Source organism: Eptesicus fuscus, chromosome 3, assembly GCF_027574615.1.
Source record: "Eptesicus fuscus isolate TK198812 chromosome 3, DD_ASM_mEF_20220401, whole genome shotgun sequence".
NCBI lineage: Eukaryota > Metazoa > Chordata > Mammalia > Chiroptera > Vespertilionidae > Eptesicus > Eptesicus fuscus.
The window spans coordinates 9,855,570-9,875,392 of record NC_072475.1 but is presented as its reverse complement, the minus strand read 5'-3'; the positions used below and the strand labels follow the sequence as shown (position 1 = coordinate 9,875,392).

At 43.9% G+C, this 19,823-nt stretch overlaps 1 protein-coding gene across 2 annotated transcripts in view; it reads right to left on the bottom strand.

Moving 5' to 3' along the window:
• Positions 1-19,823, bottom strand: part of DIP2A (disco interacting protein 2 homolog A) — a 79,675-nt gene that overhangs the window by 19,990 nt on the left and 39,862 nt on the right. For both annotated transcript variants that reach the window (XM_054713632.1, XM_054713633.1), the window contains exons 10-22: positions 18,153-18,263; positions 16,774-16,897; positions 16,370-16,479; positions 15,783-15,885; positions 14,245-14,309; positions 13,899-13,992; positions 12,615-12,734; positions 11,572-11,686; positions 10,269-10,408; positions 7,671-7,807; positions 7,116-7,196; positions 6,571-6,698; positions 3,839-3,953 (exon numbers count right to left, since the gene is read on the bottom strand). In XM_054713632.1, coding sequence (XP_054569607.1) covers positions 3,839-3,953; positions 6,571-6,698; positions 7,116-7,196; positions 7,671-7,807; positions 10,269-10,408; positions 11,572-11,686; positions 12,615-12,734; positions 13,899-13,992; positions 14,245-14,309; positions 15,783-15,885; positions 16,370-16,479; positions 16,774-16,897; positions 18,153-18,263 — 1,443 coding nt within the window. The remainder of the gene's footprint in view (positions 1-3,838; positions 3,954-6,570; positions 6,699-7,115; positions 7,197-7,670; positions 7,808-10,268; positions 10,409-11,571; positions 11,687-12,614; positions 12,735-13,898; positions 13,993-14,244; positions 14,310-15,782; positions 15,886-16,369; positions 16,480-16,773; positions 16,898-18,152; positions 18,264-19,823) is intronic.

The window sequence follows — 19,823 nt, the reverse complement described above, 5'->3', positions numbered from 1 at the left end:
ACTGCACTGGGTGAGGACATTACAACCCAAAGGTCAAGAAGACAGAGTGACGTCAGGACATTTTGTTAAATGAGAAAACAAGATGGATGCATGTACACTTTCTATCATTTAACACATGCGTGCACGCGCGCACACACACACATACACACAAAATGTGTCTATATACATGTCCATAACCTGTAACCACTTACAAGCCAAAAGACATGTTAAATGACCTCCTATGGGAGGAGTGAACAAGCAAGGGCAGAAGCTGAACTCCTCTGAATATACTTTGCTTTCAGATTTTACTTTGGAACCACATTTATATTTTGCATACAAAACACTAAAAACAACTGAAAGTAAAATAAAACAAATGAACTCAAGCAAACTAGAATTAGGTTGGTGGCACAGTCCCACAGAGAGTGTCTATTTAAAGTGACTTTAAACACGGTGACTTGATTAGTCTCCCCCAAGTGGATATGCCCTGTGGGCAAAAAGAATTGAAAAAACATCTTCAGCTGCTCTCAAAAATCTCCGTTTTAGAGGTAGTGCACAGACTTCGGTTCTGTGACTACAGGGTGGGTGGAGTGGCCTAAGGTGAAGGAGGGATTCTGTTCGAGTCATTCAGTGTGGGAGAAAGGAGATCAATAAATTAAGTAAAAATCCTTCAGTCTTGAATCGGAGTTAAAACCAGCCACATAAACTCATGATGTAGGTAATCTTGTAGACAAAGGGACATCATTTCCTACTCTGTCCACTGAAAAAAGCCCAGAAACAGTGACTAAGCCAGTAACATCAAGTGCCCAGATGGTGGTCCCAAATTCCATTTCCCCTGGAAGGCAGCTAGGGTCCCAGCCCCGACAGGTCTAGGACAGAAAAGGCGCCACCTCTCCGGGCAGCTGAGCCTTCTGTTCTCTAGTGTGGCCTCAAGAAGCAGGGGTGTTACGAAAGGCCTCACAAGCCAACCTGAAGAGGCCCTGACTGACCACTGAAAAATAACTATAATAATATGAAACACGTCCAGAATGTTTAAATCCATTAGTTCACAATGAAACAAATAAAATAAAACCCAGTGGACACTTTTACTTTTCTAGGAAACTAGCTCATTACTCTGAAATCAATCCCTGACCTTGTTTTCCAGCATGGCCTGCCCTCCAAGTCCCCAGAGAATTCAACAGGACAGCACTCTTTCTAGAAGAAACTTCTAAAGCTGCTCCAGTGAATGATGAGAAGGAATAACAGCATCAAAGAAACATCACTGTGAAGTCCTAACACATCACTGGGTATAGGAGTGCTAAACAACCAGGCATCATGTACCACCTTCTATAAAGGATCATTGTCAGAAAACCAAATCTGAGCATGGTCAAACTGTTAGATCTAATATCAACATGTAGGAATGATAGGACAGAGGAGCACATTAAATGATACTGTAGAGGTGCAGTCATCAGAATTCAGGCTAGCGAACATACTGGACAAACCACCTGTTTTTTTCAATAAACAAATTGCAAGAAAATGATGACAGAGGAGGAGCCTAAAGATTAAAAAAGACTTAAAGACCTGTCCCTGCCAAGTACAATTTTTTTTTTACCCTCATTTTGATCCTGAGACCAACAAACAAACAAAACATTAATTGGGAAAATCTGAATTGTGAATAGATATTTAATTACATCAGCTATTACTGTTATGATAAAAACTCAACAAAGTGGGGATACAGAGAACATGCCTCAACAAAATAAAGGCCATACATGACAAGCCCACTGCCAACATCATATTATTATAAGATAAGAAACAAGACAAGGATACCTATGCTTGTTATTAAACCTAGTACGAGAAGTCTTAGCCCGAGCAATCAGGCAAGAAAAAGAAGAGAAAAAAGAAATAAAAGACATCCAAATTGGAAAGCAATAAGTAAAATTGTCAATTTGAAGATGCCATTATATTATATACACTAAATGCTAAAGACTCCACCAAAAAACAATTAGAAATACTAAACACATTCAGTCAAGTTTCAGGACACAAAAGTGATATACAAAAATCTGTTGCATCTTTATACACTAATAATGAACTACCAAAAAGAAAATTAAGAAACAATCCCATTTACAATTGTATCAAAAAGAATAAGATACCTAGGAATAAATTAAGCCAAGGAGGTAAAAGACCAGTACACTGAAAACTATGATATATATACATATATTTGTTTGTTTGTTTGTTTAGAAATTTTGTACATAAGATTTATTTACAAGTCTTATGCAGGCAGAAAAGTTCAAATGGTAGGTTCTTTCCACCTCTTGCCTGGACTATTAAATTACCCTTGTTAATACTTTGTCACCCCTCTGCCAGTCCCGCCACTCCTCAAAACACACTATACTAATCCTCCAGACTGGTTTCCCTATGTCATGCTACTAACTTTAACTTTCCATGTTTCCCACTGTTGACAAATGGTGCATTTCTTAGTCTGGTATTCAAGGTTCTCTACAATCTGAATCCAATCAACAGTTCCCAAAACTCGCTGTTCCATCCAATACTTCTGGATTTACAGCTCCCTAATCCCATGTACCTCTAAGCCACATTCTTTCCTGCCTGTCAAAATATTAGACCTGTAATCTGGTAGTGTGCATCTTTTTTAAAAATCAGCACAACCTTGGACCAGCTAACAGCACTTGTAGGAAAATTAAGTCAAACATTTAGATCATACACAAAGATTTTAGTTTCAAGAACTTTCATTTAGAACATTGAAAACTGGCAATTTAACCTAAATGCCCAACAATAGGGAACTTGTTAAGTTAGAGGACATTTATAAAACAAAATAGTGTAACCCCTTAAAATTAAAATGAATTACCATGGATTTTTATGAATATTAAAATTTTAGGGATCATATATCAACTCATATTTCTAGAGTGTATGCAGTAAAACAGTATGGAGGGTAGACATCAAGATATTCAAAGTGGTTTTCTCTGGGTGATGGCTGACTAATGTTCTTCCACTTGCTTCCTCTAGCTTCTCAATTTAATATATTTTGCTCTACATAAAGAGGTGAAAATAAAGAGAAGCAAACTCATTTCCACGTTTCCGGGCCCAGTTTAAAACTATTTCCTTCCCCTGGCCTTTCCCGGGCTCTTCTCACTTCCTACAGCACAGGATGCTTCTTGCTAGTGGCATTTATTAATTCCTGACCCGCACAACACCAGCAGTACGTAGCCTATCTCTCCTATATGAACAAAAACTCCCTAAGAAAGAGCTGTTACACTGGATGTGGCTATTTCAGCCACTGTGCCAAGACCAGGCAGACCTGTTACCAAGAAACATAAGATTACATCATCCGCTCACCTAGACCCTGGGGGTCAGCCCACTCCAAATCTAGGCGGTATTTTCATTTAACCCTTTACACTCGCTTGCTTTTTTCTCGATTCCTGCTACCGATGCTAACCGTGTCGAGTCACACTCGACATCTGAGTGCAAAAAGTTAAAACCATTCTAGCCGACAGCAACTTCATGGCGCTGCTATTAGATAATAAGGACACAGTAACCCTTGTACAGATTACAGTTTCAAATGCTATTTCCTCTTCCTCACAAATTGCGTGTTTATTTAGTGCCTACTGTGTGCCAGGCAGCACAGGGTGAAGAAAGGATCCTGGAAGCCCTGAGTCTCAAACAAGTCATCCCCATGAGTAAGTGTGGGGCAACTGCACATCTGGCCTGCTCAGCACGGTTACAGAAATGTGAAGGTATTGCAAACACAGAGCGGGAGCAGGGACTCACCGCCTGCTCTGAAGGAATGAAATGGGGAATGCTGGGACAGGTGGACTCGCCTGAACCACACACCAACCGATAGGCAGAAGGAGTGTGCCTCCACACCCACCTGCAGCACGCGGCTCATCCACTGGAAGCTGTCCTCCTCGGAAGCATCCGGCCGCTGCTCGGCCACGAGCACAATCCGGTCGTCATGCAGTACTCTCACGGAGAACACAGCGATTCTGGGGGAGGACAAGGACAGAAATGACCATCCAGCAAAGGATGCCAGAAGGGGTGCAGACACCTCTTCTCTCTTGAAAGGACGATGCAGAAGTGCTAGTTTAGAATCAATCGAACAGTGGGCTTTAAAAAGTAGCCAGTCTCTAATCTCCTTGGTGAGAATTTAAAAAGTAACCAGTCACTAATTTCCTCAAATATGACTGAAAATTCACCAAAACAGGGAGGACTCTGGTACAAATCAAAACCTGAGGTGTTTTTCCTTAATTGTGATGTTAATAACATGATAAATTCTTTGTGCAAAAATCTTTGTCTATAAGTTCTATGAGTTATATTTTTCATCTAACAGATTAAATCTATCTCTCACTGAATTAATCTGCTTGTGTTTACTAGACCTGTTTCTCCCATTTTACTTCAAGAATTTCAACATGTTTTCTCTGTATCGCCTTTTTCTTCTTTTAAACTTGAGATTATATACTTTTTCCTATAAGGCAAGATGCTGGTCTCTCCATCAAACCATCATGCATGTCTAAGGTTCTAATTTGGGGCCTTTATGGACATAACTTCTCATTCTCTCCTTTGACTAGTGTGCATAAGTGTACATGTGTGCGTGTGCACATGCACATACACACATGGTTTTTTATACAACAAACTTACCCAGTATTAAATTTTCCTTACTTTCTTTTTTTTTATTGATTTTAGAGAGAGGAAGTAGGGGGGGGGAGAGAGGGAGAAACACTGATGTGAGAAACATCGATTGGTTTCCTCCTGCATGTGCCCCAACCAGGGATCAAACCCACAACCTGGGTATGTGTGCTGATCAGGAATCGAACCTGCCACCTTTTGGTGCACAGGACAATGCTCCAACCAACTGAGCCACACCAGCCAGGGCAAATTTTCCTTACTTTCATACATTTTTGTAGCATTTCCTGAATATTTCTTAGTACCTCATCTGAGAGTATTTTCACAAAAAGGATCTTTTGGTAACCAAACTTCTAAAATTTACAGACCCATGAATATTTTTATTCCAACTGCACAATTAAGTGACAATTCGGAGAAATACAAAATCCAGGCTAAAAGTTCCTTTTAAAAACTTGAAAAACATTACTGCACTGTCATCCTCTTGCACCAGCCCCAGTACTCTCTCCCTGGTCCTGTGTCAGCTGAGGAGACATTGCCAAATCCGCCATGTGGGCCCTACTCAAGTTGAGAGCACTCCAGCCACCTGCTTTGCAATCACTCCCTCCTCCTCTCCCAAGTGTGATACCTGGATTGCCAGCCCTTCTTCTTTTCTTCTCCCAATCTCTTTTAATTTTTCTTTAAAACTTTCCATTTCTTTACCTCTAGAGTAGTTCCTCAATTTGACTTTCCAGCTTATCAATTCTTTCTCTAGCTGCATCTATCCTACTATTTATTCCATCTATTATGTTCTTTGTGTAAACAACTGTTATGGTTTCTTGATCTCATTTCATGTTATTAATATCTCAGTGGCACACACATTCAATCAGTTATCGTTCTATTTGATTGTGGTCCTCAAGCTCTTCCATGATGGGGACAGGCAGGCTATGCTGTCTACCTGCCCAGTAATCACCCCACACCCCAGCCTATCACCCAGGCTGGCACTGCATCATAGGGTACCTGCTCAGAACGGGGACTTTACTTCTAGGCACTGTCAGGTTCTGGTGGCCATGCAAGGAGTCAGTCTCTATAATCCACCCTAGGAGAGGCATGGGCTACCCTGATGTTACCCCATGGACACTTGTACCAGCAGTGTCCCTGGTTTCCACTGTGAGGACAGGTAGTGATGTTCTGGGTCACTCTAGCTGCATGCACCTACAGGACTGCCCTGCTGGTCTCTCCTGGGCAGTTGTCCCACACCCATCATCTTTTCCTGGGGGAAGGCCAGCAGCCCATGCTGACCCACCATTTGACAGAATTCGCTAATGATTTCTTTAAGGTATATTCAAAGGCAGGATCTGGCCAGGTTCACAGGCACCCTAGTTTGAATAATAAAAGCACTTCCTGAGAAGGATAAAAATTTTAAATACAGCCTGCTGGGTGGATCAACTAGGAGAAGGGCAAAGAGCTCAGGAGCTGGACAGGGCTTCCCCTCCTTTCCCCCAGCCACCGGGGCTAGGCCAGAGGTCCATTCATTTGCTCAATGGAGATGAGAATCTTTAAAGTCTTGCCTAACACATTCAGAGAGTTGGACTGATTCTATCCCAGGAGCAAGGTAGGGTTTCTGTATGTTTTGCTAAACTTTAGGAGAAAAGGAATTGGCCTCTGCTGGCTGCCGAGAACATGGTACTGGGTGTTCCAATTTACATCTGTGAGGTCATGCACATGGCTCCCTCTGTGGTGTTGGGGCTGGTCCCTGTGCCAGGTATACATTCAGATCGTATTGTTTTAAAGGACAGCGTAAGCTCTGGGGACAGCACGGACAGTAACTCTGCTGTCCATGCTGCAAGTACCATCCTTTTCTTTTTGAGGTTTCTCTAATAAACAGGAATTTTTAGGTTCATTTGTTCAAATCATTGGGCTTTTTTCCACCGCAAACAGACTTCTCCAACCTTAAGTGGAAAAGGATCTAAAACCATAACACAGGGACCCGCAGCGCATCACCTGCCTCTGTAGACAAACTTCATGGGCTCCACCGCCAGCGCAGTGGCCACGATGTCATCCGCATTGTGTCTGCGAACTCCGACCACCATCAGCCCATCCAGCTTGCCCACAATGAAGACCAGGTTATCCTGAAGGCAAGGAAGCTGGTCAGGACTCAGGACACACAAGCAGGTCCTGTGAGTCAGGCCCTGCTACAAGATGGGAGCACCATGTCCCTTACACGATGACAGGTGAAATTCGGGGCAAGGCAACTGTGGGAGGAAGGGGCCCTACAGACCAGTGGGTTCAGATTGGGGCAAAGGGGAATTCAGGGACAGAGTTGGCAGGAGAAAGGTCAGAGATAGGAATACATTTGTGGGTGAAGTTTGTAAGGAATTCTGGGTGCTACAGGACATCGGCAGGGTTCCCAAACTTGGCACCCTGATGTTTTGGGCTGACGGTACTCTGTCCTGTGCACACTCTAGATGCCCACTATATACTGGCAGCATACCCTCCTGAGAGGTGAGCACCTGGAGGACCCTGGTCCTGGTGGTGTGACTACTCACAGGGCCGATGAAGCCCAGCAGCCCAGTCCTGGTGAAAGGCCTGTCCGAGACGGGTGCTCCTCCCGCAGTGACCGGGACAGTCTGCACAGAATGGAGAGGGGAACAGTCAGACTATGGTCCACAGATAATCAACCAACCGGCCAGGCGTCAGCAGGCAGGTGGGAGAGCTCGGCACTCACAGTGCCTGACAGCCAGGCGTAGTTCCTCAGATAGGGCTGTCACCCATCTGAGGCTCTCCCGGGAAAGAGGCTCTCCCGAACCAGAGTCTCGGCTGGCTGAGGAGATCCTCCTCTGGCCCCTGCGCACAGCATGACCACAGGCTTTGTTCCTGCTTTATCCTCTCCTCCCACTGCTCCCAGTGCCTGGCCCAGAAAAGTGAGCACTTAGTGGGCTCTCCAGACACCCCAAAAACTCTAGCATACAGAGCACTGGCTTGCCTGGGCAGCCTCAACTCCCTTGAGCTAACCCAGCAGAGCAGGTGCCAAGGAGGTCGGACCACCACCCACTGTGCCCCATGGGTGCTCTCAGAACTTAACTTGAGCATAAAGTACAAACCTCAAAGACATTCTTGGTGATCCCAAGTAGTCCGTAATACGCTGTGCCTGTAGCATTGGAGTCAACACATATTTCTCCAACCTCATCGGTTTTACAAAGATACGGGGCACCATCTATCTTCACAACACATATATTAGCTACAAAAAGAAAAAAAAAAAAAAAAACACCTCAAAAGCATAAATACATTGAAGTGGATCATCCACAAGGATGTATTTCTGCCATGTCTATAGCTATGGAAACAAAATATTACACATGTAGTATGTTCTTGCAACAAGCTTTCTGACAGGTGTCATACACATTCCATTTGCTCATGACTCTACATTTAATACACGCCAAGGTGATCGATGGAACAGTTCAGCGTGATCTCCCTGCGATAAGCAGACACACAGGCTCTGCATGACTCTCCTGCACGCACATGAGATGTCAGCTGACCTGACTGCCAAAAGGCACCATCTTGCACGTTTGCTCAGAGGCTCGCTCCTCCTCCAAAGCCTGATGGACCCCACTTGTACCAGGGCTCATCCTGTCACGCAGGCCTCAATGTGGCCCCTTCCCCAGCCCAATCACTCCTTTTCTGTTTTCACTAAGCAGCACACCTTCCTGATGCTCCTGCCTGCTGCCTGCCCCTCGGCACAGGGGACCTTGCCTGTGTGTCACTGCGGCCCAGGCCCCCAGCCCTGCCACAGAGCAAGCATCCAGAAACAGCCTCCAACAGCAGAGCAAAATACACACCAGAACATGGAGTGGTCCATCAAACAAAACCCGTACACTCAGTATGAATTAAATAACCTGGGCCTTGTCCTTCCTTCAGCCCTGCTTGAGTTTTTTTCCAAAGTATTCTCATCTTCAAAGATGTGAGCAAGGAAAGGTTACAGGAGGGCAACAGTCATTTAATTCCATTTGTGCACAAATCCGTCAAAGCCTCAGCAGAGAGAATGTTGAGGACATTCACTAAAGGAGGTGGCATTCACATATCTTGCTGGGCAGGTAGCCCTCAGCTCACACTCAAGACACTCACGTGATGACAGACACTCCAATTTAATACAAAAAAAGACACAAAAGGACAAAATCCACTTCATATCATGGTCAATGCAAACCCAGTAGGATTAACACAGTGGAAGTTGTACATCTGCTAAAAGCAAACACCATCAGCCCTCAACAAGTCAATCAATCTTCAACTGTTCTGGCTAACAGAGCCCACCTAGGGGAGCACTGTGCATACACACACACCCAGGGGAAAACTGTGCATACAGTCCATCCTGGTCCATGCTTTACCAGTAAAAAACGAACATTACTATGAAAGTCCCTTATTTTTTCATTTGGAAAAATCACTAAGACTATATTTTACCAATCTTTTAAAGAGTTACTGGACTCTCCTCATAACTACTAAAAATATGTAAGATTCCCAATCTTTGTTCTTTGTAAAATGTTTTATCCTCATATTCAAGTTACTAAAGGACCAATTAATCCATATTTATGGTAAAATTATAAAAAGGAAAAATACATTTCATATTGTATTTTATTTCTAGTTATTTCTAGTTGAACTTCTAGTCTTGTTCTAAGAGTTCCAAATTCTCCACACATGCAGGGTCAGACATCCTTGCTATGGGCTCTCCCTCTGGAGTGCCCTGACGCCAAGCTGAACAGCACATGCCCCTATGCACAGACAACCTGTGGAGATAGACCTGAAAACACAAGGACCAGGATGCTGAGCAGCCTGCAGACCCTGCAACCCAGACACAGCAGCACTGGGATAAGGGTGACTGACTGAAAGGTGAGAGCCTGCCTCTAGAAGTCACCAGGGTGGGTCAGGACAGCTGCCCGTGAACCACAGAAGGGCCAGTATGGCGAGGAGGGTTCGAACTAGAGAAGTTGTGGGGTTGCTACAAGGAGAGGTAACCACAGAGCAGCATCAACAGAGCGTTCCCCCACTCACAACTGTCACCGGGGCCTCCTGGGCCTGGCTCTGCTCTAAATTTTCCATGTGAAACTGCACCAGCATCACGCCATGTGGCCTCACCTGCAGAATAGCAGGAAGACAGCTCCATCACCCTCTCATCACTGCACTGCCCGGGACGGCAGGGAAGCCTCCAACAACTTAGGAGTTAGTCAGGCCCATGGGGCCCTATGTGCAGGATAGCTCATCATGACCTTTCTGGAACCTACAGGAATTTCCATGGACCTTAATTAAGGTCATACTCCTAACATATCCATACTTTCATGACTTATTGAAATAATCTATCGAGTTATTCAGACATCCTGGGCGCCTGGGGTTTATGCCTCCATATATGTGAAGTATGAAGGCTATGCCTTGCAGCAATGTGAGCTGTTGTCAGCATTATCCCAAATACTGGAACTAGAAGTTGAGTTCACAGCCATAAACACACCTTTATATTTTAGCTCAACTTTAAACTTAATACAAAAGAAAGCAAAAATACCTGGAAAATGTTATAAAATCCTAATTTACATGGAAAATCCATTTTAAGAAATCTTTTACTTGTGTGCTTCCAGATAACTCCTACAAAGCCTGGGGCTAGTATGACTCTTTGTCATGTTAATCAATCACTGGATAAGACACACTTCAGGTGCATCCCTTACCTCCAGGCATCACCTGACCAACGTCCTGAACAGTAAGGACTGACAACTTTTCTTCAGTATCAACTCTGATCACACCGTAACTAAGGCCGTTCATTGATAGCACAGCTTTTCTTGGAGGAGGTCCTCCCAGGTCAGGCGGCCTAGAAAACAAAACTAGATTAACTGACAAAGGATAGAGTTCTTGAAGAGACCTATGGCCTACCTTGCCTGCAAGACCATGTTGCGCCCCAGGCTCTTCTCTGAATCCTACTGCAACCTCGAACCCCGACACAGCAGCACTAGGATAAGGACTGCGTGTGGCAGACTGCATTCCTAAAGTTGCCACCACCTTTCCACCCCATGCTTTCCTCTGCAGTGGGGCCCCAACACTTCTCCCTTCATCTGGTGGGCCTGTGATGATGGTGGAAGTGATGCTAAGTGACTTTCAAAGGAGGTCATAAATGGATTCAGCTTCTACCTGTTTGTCTTGGGAAACTCACTGGGAGCCTTGGGCACAGCCAGGAAAGCAGAATGACACAATGTGAGGACGCCCAGAGCAGTCCACTCCAGGGACCAGCAGGAGAGGCCCTGAGACTGCACACAGGAAGTCATGTCTGCCGCTCCCCCAACCCTAATCCAGTCCAGAGAACATCCAACTGCAAGGCAGCACCAAAGTCCCAACCATAGCAAGTATGAGAGATATAATAACTGACTGTTGCTGTTCTAAGCCACCAAGTTTGGGAGTAATTTGCCACGCAGCATTAGTAAATGCAACACTAAAAAACAAAGGTCAATATTTTTCCCAGGAAGAAAAAACTACACTGACAAGCAAAACTGTTCACCATAGAACAAAGAAATAAAGACTACTTCATGGTTTGTGATGGATAAAGATGTTATTCTAATGCTAAGTTATCATTAACATTTAGGATTACTTAATGCCTGCACATAAAAGCACACACTATCTATGGACATATGAACATACATAAATGATACAGGACCACAACTGACACTAATTTTCTAACAATGGAGTTGAAAACTCCATTGCCCTCTACCCTAGGATGGTGCCGGAGCAGCTGCAGACCAACAGCCACAGGGCAGGCAAGAGATGACCCAGGCAGGAAAAGTTGACCATAGGCACACCTCTACCCTAGGATGGCACTGGGGCACCCATTAGTGCTCAAACAGCTTGGGAAACTGGCACAGGATGGGGCACTACTTCATGATGGCTACTGCTCAGAAACAAATTAACAGCATTTGATACCGCAGGTAATTCAGGAGTAAGAATAAAAATTAAGTCTCTACAAAACACAACCAATTAAGTTACCTGCGGATGGCAACCGTCAGTGCCTCAGGAGAACTGGCACAAGGACAGATTACCTCCGGCCTCAGGCCTCTAGACTGGAAGACGTTGAGGAAGGCATCACAGGAAGATATGGACCCTGCATGAAACAAAGTGGGACATGAGAATAACTGTAAGGCTGATGGGTACGGGGGAGCAGCAGAGAAGTGAGCAGCACCCAGGTATTTTAGAGACCGGTTGTAGTGACCCTGCTGAGCTCATGTGTGGATGGAGGGAACGAGAGGCTTTGGGGTGCTAGGTTAAGTGATCTCCCAAGCAACAAGGTACCCAGGAGCACAGGTACACAAGGGTATTAGGGCCTCACTGGACAGCAGACTAGATAACAGGCCAGACTCTGGTCAATGGCTCTGTGCTGCAACGTTCCACTGAGGCTCCCCAGAAGATACTTTGTGGTAGGCCCTGGACGGCCCCCAACAAGCAGTCACGCTCAGGTCCTGCAGAGTCTGGGGTGTGCAGCAGCACACTAGAGGAGTTCTCATTGGGAGGACGTGCAGTGGCTGAGACAGTGGGGGTGAAATACAAGGCCAAAGGGCAGGGGCTTCGTGAGGCTCCCAACCTGTACCTATGTTCTGGTCAATGCTTAAGAAATATGACTCATTTTTTAAAAACATATTTTTATTGATCTGAGAGAGGAAGGGAGAGACAGAAATATCAATGATGAGAGAGAACCATTGATCAGCTAACTCCAACACACACACCCCCACACACACTGGGGATCAAGCCCACAACCCGGGCACATGCCCGACCGGGAATTAAACCGCAAACTCCTGTTTCATAAGTCGACACTCAACCACTGAGCCATGCCAGCCGGGCAGAAATATGACTCTTTAAGGCATGTACCTTCTCTCAACTGTATTAAAATCACCTCCAAATTTAGTGGCCAAAAAACATGCATGAGATATAACAATGGGTCACCAACAAGAAGTGACATGTTAGAGACAGTTACAATACACTCACTTTCACTGTCTGGGGCACCAGGCTCCAGCCCTGGTCAGGAGGTTACTCACATGGGTTAGCGCCGTCAGCCACGATCAGCATACGCAGTGAGCTGAGGCTGACGTCCCGCTGACCTCGCTGAGCCAGGAGAGACCAGTGCATGTCACGGGACTTCACCAGAGCTGTCTGGGCTGCAAGGAAACACAGACGTGAAGGTGGCACTCCCACATCAGCCTGACCCACATGCAGTGCTTGCTGCCAGTACAGCACACATGTAGGATCACAGACATGCATTCTATGTTTCAGGCCACACATACTCTGCAGCTATGTCTCATTCACAGTTTAACTCACCCTAACCTGTTTTACTTAAAATCAAACATAAACTCGAATCCATTTTCCACTGTGAATTTCTCTCAGAAGCTCTATCTTGTTCTTTCCACACCTGCCTATTCTGTCTCATCCAACCCTCCCCCAAGCTGCTTAGGCATGCAACCGTGTGGCCAGAGAAGCCTCAGGGATACGAGGGCTGTGAGCAGATAGACTCAGCCCTCAACCCTGGCCATGCTGATGGAGAGTAACCACCAACCCTGAAACCAGCTTCAATCTTCCTCAGTAAAACAGGATAAACAGAGACAGCTACTCCCTCTAGGCTGCCCTGATGACACCACGTCTCATGTCTCATGTCTCATGTCCACATGTAGTAACTGGCAGTACCATCAGCACAGGTAGACAAGTAAAGAGGGTACCCAGGATTAGTCAGTCTTAACAAAGACCCTAGGCCCAGACTCAGAAGATAGTGAAGGTGCCCTCAAGCTCCCCCAGAGCAGAGCCACAGAAATGCCTGGAGTGACTGCAAGGGTGACTGACTGAATGTGGAGGACAGGGCAAGGTCCCACGGGCAGCCCCATCATTCGTGGACGGCTTCATCTGAATAAACAGCTTTGTTGCTGGTGGCTTGAAAAGCCCTAACTTCATATTAAAACCATCTCAAATACTAAGAATTGATGTGATTGTAAGGAAAATTTCAAAAGAATAACATTAGGGTCCTATGGTCCTTACAGAAAAGAGTTGTCACTGAACAGTTCTCCACCAGGGCCTTGCATACACCCAGGCCTTGCAAACCCAGGTCAGGCTTTGCACACACAGGTCACAACAGCTTACAGCCAGCACTGGTGAGTCAGGACCACCACAGACGAGCCTAAGACCTGGTCATGGCGCATGCTGGCCGTCAGGGCTCCTCAGCCCCCATCTACAGTTTTGCATGTTGGCTTTATTTTTTTCTTAATCACCAAAGATTAATTCAAAGAGACTTCTTTAGTGCAGGATGAATCAAGAAATGATGCGAATTCCCTTACCTTTATACAAACATACTTTTTGAATCCAGGAGAGCGGGTTCACCTTCATCAGTGCATACGGGATGCTGATCACGTGCATCTTGTTCATGACACTCTGTGAAAGACACAGGTGCTCAGGGCAGGCCTCACTCCGCATCCAGACTACAGAGCTCTACACCATGCCGAAGCGACAAAGGTAACACCAGTGCTCACAACACTATTTCAGGTCAGATATACTGGTCAGGTGAATCAGCAGAACTAAGGATTAATTATATCACGTAAAAATTAGGGTTTGGGGTCATGTATTGATATGAAACATTAGAAATCCCTCGTTCCAACAATTAGATCATTTAGCATCAACACTCACTGTTAACACTCCATGCCACAGACCAGCATCCCTTTTGAAATCCAGCACATTTGTTAGTGTTTCAGCTGAAAGTGGACAAAGATGGTTAAACTGCTGAGTGAACCTCTTCACAAGTCACATGCACTTTTAGAGAAACTCTGAGATGAGCATATTATCAGCATATAAGAGTTTTAGGAAACATACAGCATTTCCAAATACCATGCACTAATTTACCAATAATCTTGGTTATCTACTTAAATTACTGGAAAAACAACAGTAGGTCATACAATTCTGGACTACAACAGAGAACTATGCTGATCATCAATCTGAAAACAAAGCAACAATCTCTAGTTAAGAGGCTGAGTGAGGCTGTTACACATTTCAGTCAGACTGTCATGGGTGTTCTTCTCAATTTTACATCCAGTTCCCCCATTTCTCATACCCAAGGCCATTATCCTGCATCTTCAAAAAATATCACATGCTGCTCGTGTCACTTCCCTTTAGAAAGGTGCTCATTCTCTCCTGCCCATTTTCTCCTCCAGAGGGTATGACTGGTAGATATTAGGAAGCAGGAGCGAACAGGAGTCCCCAGGCTTCCCAGCACATCCCTGTACTCAGAGCATCTGGCAGCACCCTCTGAGGGACCTGGCTCCAAAGCGCAGGGAACAGAGCCTGGGGCTCGAAGCAAATTTGGTCCCTCACCAAAGGCCACGCCAAGCCCTAGTGCGCCCCACAGGATTACAGGGAGCTGGGTTTGTGTGCCAGGACGCTGCTGCATTCTGAATAAGCATGCTGTACAGGCTCCCTGGTCAGCTGAGGATCCAATTATAGGTGACATATGTAAGGTCAGCACTGGGTCTGAAGAAGAAATCATGGGATTTGACTGATAGGTCTAATTTCTTTAAAAATTATTCAGGCCCTTGAACATATCTAAAATCCTCTTCCAAATCTCTACTGAAATCTTCAGCTATGCCCTACACTACCCCTTACATTTAAACACCCATATTGTAGATATTTAAACATACCACTCAATTTACTTTTTAGTTTTGTTCAAGTATTGCAATGCAAAACAAACTTCCATGTATACATTTTTATAGTTTTTGGAATAATAGTTCTCTAAATTAAATATCTAATATTTATCAGTACATGTGGCGCTACCAAGAGCCAACCTATGACCACAACATTCCATCTGTATATCTGTATGCAGGACAGCTTAAGGCCAAACCACAGGCATATAAAATAGCAATGGAAAAGTGAGTGCCAATAACATGGTTTTCCATATTTTTAAAATGTAAAATGCAATGCCCCTCACCTCTGTTGAACCAGCCAACTGGGCATTGATGAACTGGTGGGATATGGACTTCACACTCCAGAAAATCAACATACACACAAGTTTATTGGAAAGGGCTCACTCATCTAGTGCAAGCAGAGCCCCGAGTATGTGGCACCTGGAACACCGGATTAGAGGGCAGGTCCTGTATAGGACTGGATCTGACACCTGCAGCGACAGTTCCCTGCTGCCCGTGCACAGCTGGAAGAGCTGTCCCACATCCCCTTACCTTCCAAGTAGCCACACGCCTGGGTCAGAGCCCGGCACTGCGCCAGCAGAGATGCATGGGACACCGTCACCCCCACTGTGCTGCCTTCTTTGCTGGTTTTATACTGAAAGATTTCAAGAAAAAAACTCCATTATGTGAGGTTTCTGGAGGCCACGGCAGAGAGAATGGAGGCTGGTGGATTTTAGAGAGAAGAAGCTGTCAGCTGTCTCTCCTTCACTAACCAGCCCGTCAGACTGAAGAGCCTTTTATGCCCTGACCCTTGTGGTGACACCCTCGGATGAAGTTAGGACTCATCCTGGGCAGGTGCTAAGGGCAACAGTGCATGCGAGTTCCCTCATAATTGTCCGCATCCCCAGGGTAGCCAGTGAGGGGAGATTAGGTAAGAGTAAAACTGAAAGAGTCTGAGAAAGTTCCCATATGACAATTCATAATATAAATTTATGTTCCCATATGACAATTCATAATATAAATTTAGTTTACAGGCTAAAACTTACGAAAACTAAAAAACTCAGTAGCTCATACTCATATGAAAACAAGATCTAACCCGTGGGGCCTGCTTTAGCATACTGTGTTAGAAGAGTCATCACCTCAATGTAGGCGGTCCCAGCTCCTTCGTCCTGGGCCAACGGGTGCCAATCCTTGGGGGGCTTAGTCAGATGCTTCCCATCGATTACCAGCCAGGTGAGAGGGGGCCAACCTGTAAGGGTGCAGCCAGGAAACATGGCACAGGTGAATGTCAGAGAGTCTCCGCTCCCCACACTCAGGGCCTAGCTGTTGAACATGCAGCTCTAGCTCCTGAGTGCCCGAGGAACAGATATCTCAGTCTCATTTAATTCTTACTCAATTCATATTAAACAGCAGAGACCCTGAACCAGGTGAAAAGCGAGTCTCAACTTCAGCCTCTGTAAGTTTAAGTGCTGGAAAAGTATTAGAGGACATAGTTTAACTCAGAATGCTGACACCCCCCCCCCCTTTCCCCTCAGAGGCCCACCTTTGAAAGTTGCCACCTCTCCAGTCTGTGCTTTAGGCAGGCCTTTCTGACAAGCGTCCGTGGTCAGGGCCAGGGTGACACCACAGCTGCCCAGCAGAAACCCGATCTGCTGGCTGCCAGCATCCTGAACAAGACAGAGTGGGGTGGAAGTGAGTCGCTCCTGGCAGCCTTGGCTCACGGCCTTTACTATGCAGGCCCATGCACAGAAAGAAGAGTGCTTTGTCCACCCCTTGTAAATTTTCTAGAACAACTCAATTCTACATACCAGCGATTTTCAATCAGTGTGCCACCAGATTTCTTAAAACATGCAATACCTGACCTCTTTTCCTTTAAATTGTCAAATAAAAATATGACAACAGCCAACACAGTAATAGCCAACCGGTGTGAATGAATCAAAATTATACCTTTTTATCCCGATCAGCAAAAAATAATATACTTTATGTATTTTAGTAATTATATTTTATATTTTAGTAATTAGTGTGCCATGAGATGAAAAAGGTTGAAAATCACTGCTATATACAGTATTTTCATGAAAATAAAATATAATTGTTTTTAAATTTAAAAGATATATACTTTTAGCAGTGAAATATAAGGTGCAGATAATGGGCTAATTTCCCAAAGTTTTTTCCTTGCAAATCACATTTAGCAGCATTTTAATAAACTCCCAAAATAACAGCATTGAAATTTCCACTTGATTTGTGTTTAACAATACTAATTATTTCCACACAGAAATGCACATTTCGTTTTACTCAAGTCCTCTTTTATATATGTCCCTCTGTAAAATGTTACAATTTTCTTTTTGAAAGCTTGACAAATCTCTAGTTTTTTCCTAAGAATCCCTGTATTTAATATCTGTCATCATATATTATCTGTGGAAATGTTCTGGTTTTATTTGAAAACTTTACTTTTGTGATTCTTGAATATTTGTTGCTGACAATTTTCATGTTAGCAGCTGCCTGAATACTGGGATACAATAGAAAACTCTGAGTTTCTAAAATACATGCCTCGTCTACTCCTAAAATAATTTTTTCAATAGTTAGGTTACTGACATTTATACATAAAATGAAACAGCTGCCTAGACCATCAGAACTCCCACAGTAATCATGTCAGTAACAAAAACTGCCAGCTGTGTAAGCAAACAGAAACGCAAAACATTTCCATCCCATATATTCAAAATTATTACTGAAAAGTGAGCTGTAATAAATGACTGTAATGATTTATCCCCAAGAAATGAAACTTATTGTCAATAAACATATGGTGTTGAGAACAAGTTTAACAAAGTCTTATCAAATTTCAAATTCTATTTATCAGAGGAAAAAATGCTCATCGTTTCAAACCTCATGAAACCTGAACCCATGGCCCAGGGCCAAGTTTGCTACCTTTTTTGTTAATGGCACTTCTATGGGGACAGGAACCAGTTCTGCCAGGAGACACCCATAAAATGCAACCATGAACATCACAGGGTCACTGTTCGGAAACACCAGCGCCACCTACAGCAGCACAAAGAACAACCATGGAATCGACTGGAGAATGACTGTCATCTCAACTTTTGGAGTATCTGCTAATGATTAGATAGAATTGAGACATTTTTTATTATTTTAGAATCTGGGGTTTAATTCTTAGTCCTTAAACTTTCTCAACCATGTAACTTTTTAAAAAATATATTTTATTGATTTTTTACAGAGAGGAAGGGAGAGGGATAGAGAGTTAGAAACATCGATGAGAGAGAAACATCGATCAGCTGCCTCCTGCACATTCCCTACTGTGGATGTGCCCGCAGCCAAGGTACATGCCCTTGACCAGAATCGAACCTGGGACCCTTCAGTCTACAGGCCGACGATTTATCTACTGAGCCAAACCAGTTAGGGCTCAACCATGTAACTTTTAATAAATAGTGTTTAGGTTGAGGTCTCTACTCCCCATACAACAAAATAACTTAAAATTTCTGGATTTAAAGACAGTCCATCTGCGCGGCAGCAACTCAGGAATGGACCATCATTCACCATCAATTAGCCCAGGTGAAAAGCACCTGTATTAACACGAAAAGTAAACAAGAAATCATATTATATCTAAAATATCTTCCAAAAGAAGAAATCCTAATGCCAAAGTTTTAGTTGAACAGATCTCCACTCAAGACTTAAGTGTATTCACAGGGAAGAATGGGGGCTACAAAATCCTCAGTTCAGATCCCTACAGCTGCTTCCACCGAGTCCCTCTTTCCACCTTGTTAGCATGCTGCTACTGTTTAAATTCTATGTTCTATTTTGTCTATCTTATATTTTTATTTTTGTCAATTTTTTAAAACACAGAATTTAAAATGACCCAAAAAAGTACTAATGAAAAACAATACCCCCCATGCTCCACCCTTTCCCACTCCCCAAGGCAACCACTTTTTAAATAATTTACATCTTCCTTTTGCTATTTACTCTCATATTTTCAAATATTTTGCTTACACTGTTTTATCTTTTAAAAATATTCAGGTACTAATTTTATTTCCTGTTATTGTAGATGAATACTTAGCTCTCCTCTCCCCGCTTTTTCTTCTCCCATCACCCCAATTTCCATTTCTTATAATAATCTAATTACATGAAAAGATATTTATGGAATAAGTTTTTATATATATATATTTTTTATGGATTTCAAAGAGGAAGGGAGAGGGAGAGAGAGAGATAGAAACATCAATAATGAGAGAGAATCATTGATTGGCTGCCTCCTGCAAGCCCCACACTGGGGATCGAACCTGCAACCTAGGCGTATGCCCTGACCAGGAATTGAAGTGTGATCTCCTGGATCATAGGTCAATACTCAACCGCTGAGCCACACCAGTCGGGCTGGAATAAGATTTTTTTAAACCACAATAGTGTAATAAGTTGTGCTTGAAACCACAGTGATGAATCAGAATATTATTTGAGCAGACTTTTAACACAGGCCTCTGAACACAGAACAATGGATAACTAATAAATAACTCTCCTCTTTGTAAGGCAAAATTCAAACTGTATCTATATTTATACTGTAAACTTAATCAAGTTTCTGACAAGTTAGTTAGTTGA